This window comes from Mustela nigripes, chromosome 3, assembly GCF_022355385.1.
Source record: "Mustela nigripes isolate SB6536 chromosome 3, MUSNIG.SB6536, whole genome shotgun sequence".
Taxonomy (NCBI): Eukaryota; Metazoa; Chordata; class Mammalia; order Carnivora; family Mustelidae; genus Mustela; species Mustela nigripes.
This window is the reverse complement of record NC_081559.1, coordinates 72,287,169-72,292,361: the sequence shown is the minus strand read 5'-3', so window position 1 is coordinate 72,292,361 and position 5,193 is coordinate 72,287,169. Positions and strand designations below refer to the sequence as shown.

At 45.6% G+C, this 5,193-nt stretch overlaps 1 protein-coding gene across 1 annotated transcript; it reads left to right on the top strand.

Moving 5' to 3' along the window:
- The first annotated feature begins 664 nt into the window (after positions 1-664).
- Positions 665-3,481, top strand: IFT70B (intraflagellar transport 70B). Its single transcript, XM_059392798.1, has one exon. It carries the CDS (start codon positions 871-873, stop codon positions 2,866-2,868), a length of 1,998 nt encoding a protein of 665 aa, XP_059248781.1. The 5' UTR covers positions 665-870; the 3' UTR covers positions 2,869-3,481.
- Positions 3,482-5,193: the final 1,712 nt, after the last annotated feature.

Here is a 5,193-nt window from a genome sequence, read left to right as displayed (position 1 = left end):
AGGACTTGCACTTAAGTCTTTAATCAAACAGCAAACGCACGCTTTTATTTCGACACCGTTTATCTTAGGGACTAGACAGACCAACGCAAATGATAGAAGACCAGTGGTGATTTAGGTAGATCAAGGAGGAATGGTTTCTTTTTGTAATGAAAGCCAAAGGACTAGGGCAGGAGATGCAGCCACGTTTAAACGCAGCCATCTGCTCTGTAATAATTGTTTCTCAAAAATAAGGGGATTGGAGACACTTGAATCTAAAAATACCAAACACAAAACCATTTCCTACTGTGAAAACAACAAAGATAAAGACTTTTGAAAGCATGCTCTCGAGGCATTCATAAGAAAGAACCTACTCTAATTACAGGGCAATTCCAAGGAGACAATCCGCCCGCTAATCTACATACAGAACTCGAACCGATACCGTTCGAATGCACTGCACACTAAAAATGGCTTAAAAAGCAAAGGATTTCAGACCATAACCCTTCCTCCCTTAGTGGCAGACAGCCAAGGCATAGAACCCGCAGACAGCGATTTTCTAAACTCTACGGGGAAGAGTACAGAAACCTCGTCTCCCCTTCCTGTGAGTTGGTCCCGCGAGACTACGCACCCAGCATGCAGTGCGGCCACGTTCCGGCTACGTCACGACTAGAGTGGTGCATGCCGGGAAGTGAAGTTTTCCTCTCTTGAGCCACCCGGCCGCTTTTGTTCAGTTTTGTGAAAACTGAACAAGTCTTCGAGGACAGGTTTAATAATGGAAAAACTTACTTCATTTATTACTTTTTATTCCGTTACAAAGTAATCTCAACAAGCAGCCTTCCGTTTCCGGCGGGCTCGTTGCCGTGGAAACCAGCACGCACCACCGCGGCGGCGGTTATGGCCGGGCTCAGCGGCGCGCACATCCCCGATGGGGAGTTCACCGCGGTCGTGTACCGCCTCATCCGCGACTCCCACTACGCCGAGGCCGTGCAGCTGCTGGGCGGCGAGCTCCAGCGGTGCCCGAGGAGCCGCGCCGGCCTGTCGCTGCTGGGCTACTGCTACTACCGCCTGCAGGAGTTCGCGCTGGCCGCCGAGTGCTATGAGCAGCTGGGCCAGCTGCACCCCGAGCTGGAGCAGTACCGCCTGTACCAGGCCCAGGCCCTGTACAAGGCCTGCCTCTACCCAGAGGCCACGCGGGTGGCCTTCCTCCTGCTGGACAACCCCGCCTACCACGGCCGGGTCCTCCGCCTGCAGGCTGCCATCAAGTACAGCGAGGGCGACCTGCCCGGGGCCAAGAGCCTGGTGGAGCAGCTGCTGAGTGGGGAAGGGGGCGACGACAGTGGGGGCGAGAACGAACTGGACGGCCAGGTCAACCTGGGTTGTTTGCTCTACAAGGAGGGACAGTACGAAGCCGCGTGCGCCAAGTTCCTCGCGGCCCTGCAGGCTTCGGGCTACCGGCCTGACCTCTCCTACAACCTGGCTTTGGCCTATTACAGCAGCCGGCACTACGCCCCGGCGCTCAAGTACATCGCCGACATCATTGAGCGTGGCATCCGCCAGCACCCGGAGCTAGGCGTGGGCATGACCACGGAGGGCATCGACGTGCGAAGTGTTGGCAACACGTTAGTCCTTCACCAGACTGCCCTGGTGGAAGCCTTCAACCTCAAGGCCGCCATCGAGTACCAACTGCGAAACTACGAGGCGGCCCAGGAAGCCCTCACGGACATGCCACCTAGGGCAGAAGAAGAGTTAGACCCCGTGACCCTGCACAACCAGGCGCTCATGAACATGGATGCCAGGCCTACCGAGGGGTTTGAAAAGCTGCAGTTTTTGCTCCAGCAGAACCCCTTCCCCCCGGAGACCTTTGGCAACCTGCTGCTGCTCTACTGTAAGTACGAGTATTTTGACCTGGCAGCTGATGTCCTGGCGGAGAATGCCCATTTGACCTACAGGCTGCTCACACCCTATCTCTATGACTTCCTGGACGCCATGATCACTTGCCAGACAGCCCCAGAAGAGGCTTTCATTAAGCTGGACGGGCTGGCAGGGATGCTGACTGAACAGCTCCGGAGACTCACCAAACAAGTACAGGAAGCAAGACACAATAGAGATGATGAAGCTGTCAAAAAGGCAGTGAATGAGTACGATGACACTCTGGAGAAGTACATTCCCGTGTTGATGGCCCAGGCAAAGATCTACTGGAACCTTGAGAATTATGCAATGGTGGAAAAGATCTTCCGCAAGTCTGTGGAATTCTGTAATGACCATGATGTGTGGAAGCTGAACGTGGCTCATGTCCTGTTCATGCAGGAAAACAAATACAAAGAAGCTATCGGTTTCTATGAACCCATCGTCAAGAAGCACTATGACAACATCCTGAATGTCAGTGCTATTGTGCTGGCTAACCTGTGTGTTTCATACATTATGACAAGTCAGAATGAAGAAGCCGAGGAGTTGATGAGGAAGATCGAGAAGGAGGAAGAGCAGCTGTCCTATGATGACCCAGATAAGAAAATCTACCACCTCTGCATTGTGAATTTGGTGATAGGGACGCTCTACTGTGCCAAAGGAAATTACGACTTTGGTATTTCTCGGGTTATCAAAAGCCTGGAACCTTATCATAAGAAACTGGGAACTGATACCTGGTATTATGCTAAAAGATGCTTCCTCTCCTTGTTAGAAAACATGTCAAAACACATGATTGTGCTTCGTGACAGTGTTATTCAAGAATGTGTCCAGTTTCTGGAACACTGTGAACTTTATGGCAGGAACATACCTGCCGTTATTGAACAACCCCTGGAAGAAGAAAGAATGCATAGTGGAAAGAATACAGTCACATATGAATCCAGACAGTTAAAAGCTTTGATTTATGAGATTATAGGGTGGAATATGTAGTAATGTCTGATAATGTCATTTATCAAAATGGCTCTTTTACTTACATTTGGTCCTCTATTTTGTTTGTATCCATACTTTGACATCTTTACATTTGTTACATATTGAGCCTTGTACAGTTTATAATTGAAATAGTTTAGATGTAACTCTTGAGAAACCTCACAAAAAGATATATAATAAAAGAACTTGTACCCTAGAAGGATTAATGAAAAAGTTCAAAAGTGAAAGAGGAAGTTGTGTCAATATTCTTAATGCCCATGTTCTCATTTGTATTTCATTCTTTGCTTTATCCTGAAGAAACCCTCCATCATAAGATTACATCTTGCAGAGAGCAGGCATTATCAACTATATGGGAATGACTAATAATTATTGATTGCAAAAATTTCATGTTCTACAACAATTTACCCTTATAATTACATTAATTTGTAATGCAGACATTTTGGAAAGATTATAGCGTTTGTGCTGAGTGTTGCAGTATGGTTGTAATGCTTGAGCAAAAATTCCTTGTGTTCTAGATATTGTTGCTGTTTTTAGTTTGCAAGATTCATGGGAAATTTTGTGCCATAACAAAATTAGGATGCTATGGTGTGGATACAATAAACTGTTGACAAATTTCCATGGTTTTCTTTTGCTCCATTTGAATATGTGAAGGTAAACATGATCCTTCTATTTATGGATTTGATCTTTTAACAATGATTAACAGTAGGTAGGTTTAGAACTGTACTTAAATTTAGGACACATTCATGCGGAGTTTGTTTCCATGTTGTAGCCTCTTGAAAAAAAAAAAAAAATTCTACACTATTTCCATGACCCCAACATATTCTCCTACTCACACTACAGATGGAGTGATATGTCAGTGAATTCTGAAACTAGTAGATAAATAATGCCTGTTTCATATACAAAACCCTATCAATAGTATTTTAAGCTTCTCACTGTGACCCTATTTATTCTGTTCAGGCATTTAGTTTTGTATAAGCTGCTAGAGCTTCATTATTTGTTTCCCCCACCGCTTACCTATTCTCTCCTTCTAAATGTAAATTCCCCATTCTACCTGGCTTAGAAAAAAAAAAAAGTATTAGTTTGAACCATATGGAAGTTCTGATTTAGAAAGTTTTCAACCTATAATAACAGCAATTTCGTTGGTTGGACCATTCACCGCTCCATGAATGATAGGGATCCTGCTCCTGCTAATAATGCAGTATTTCCCCCTTCGAAGAGGAACAAACTAGCTACACAGGTATCTAGATGCATTATGCTCTGAATAATTCCTCGATAGCATGACATCTTTGGGTGTTGAAATGCTGTCAGACAGTTTGGCTGATTAGGAATACTAAAATACGGTATCTATGTCTCTTTTAGTCTGTACCATTTATGTAGTTGATAGTGATGGTCCCATATTTGGAAGAAAATCTGAAGGAATCTTTGAGTTTATATGCCGTATATTGGAGAATACTTCCCATTTGATTAGGAAATACAGGAAACACTAGTGTACTTAGTAGCGTGACTCCTTTCCTATCCCAGCCAGTTCCTTCTACTGGAATTAACTACCAACGTACAGAAATATTTGCTGTGTTCGGCTTCCGGCGGGCTCGTTGCCGTGGTAACCAGCACGCACCACCGCGGCGGCGGTGATGGCCGGGCTCAGCGGCGCGCACATCCCCGATGGGGAGTTCACCGCGGTCGTGTACCGCCTCATCCGCGACTCCCGCTACGCCGAGGCCGTGCAGCTGCTGGGCGGCGAGGATGGAATATGTAGTAATGACTGATAATGGCATTTATTTTTAAAATGGCCCTGTTATTTTTATTTGGTCCTCTACCTGTATTTATCTTTGGCAACGTCTTCACATGTTACATATCGAGCTTTGTACACTTAAATTATAACAACAAATATTCTGCTTGAGGAATCTTTCTATTTAATCGAGTAAGGATCCCTCAGTATGAGCTAGCTCACTTTGGTATTCTCTGTGCCAGAAGTCACCAGGTTTGCCATCAAGCAACAATTGCTAGAGCGATGTTTTTGCGTAACCAAATTAACTCCACAGTTTATATCCTAATTTTAGGCTGTAGAAAAGGATGAGACTTGAGTCCAAGAACTGTTAGAGTGGGTTTGTTTGCATTCTTCTGGTGACCGCTATGTAAATGATTGCTAGACCATGGCTGGACATTTCTTCCATCAGCAATCGAGACCCTTCTGTTGTGCCATCCTGGGATACACTTTGTGGTCCAATAAGACCAATTCTGACCTTAACTACATACCTCCACTCCATTTTTTTTTAGTCCTGTGTACTTTGGATCTCAACTGAATTAAGTTTGGACCTGGGCCTAAGC

What these genes read in the sequence shown, in the direction of transcription:
- IFT70B (XM_059392798.1), top strand. Translation starts at nt 871, where the DNA reads ATGGCCGGGCTCAGCGGCGCGCACATCCCCGATGGGGAGTTCACCGCG.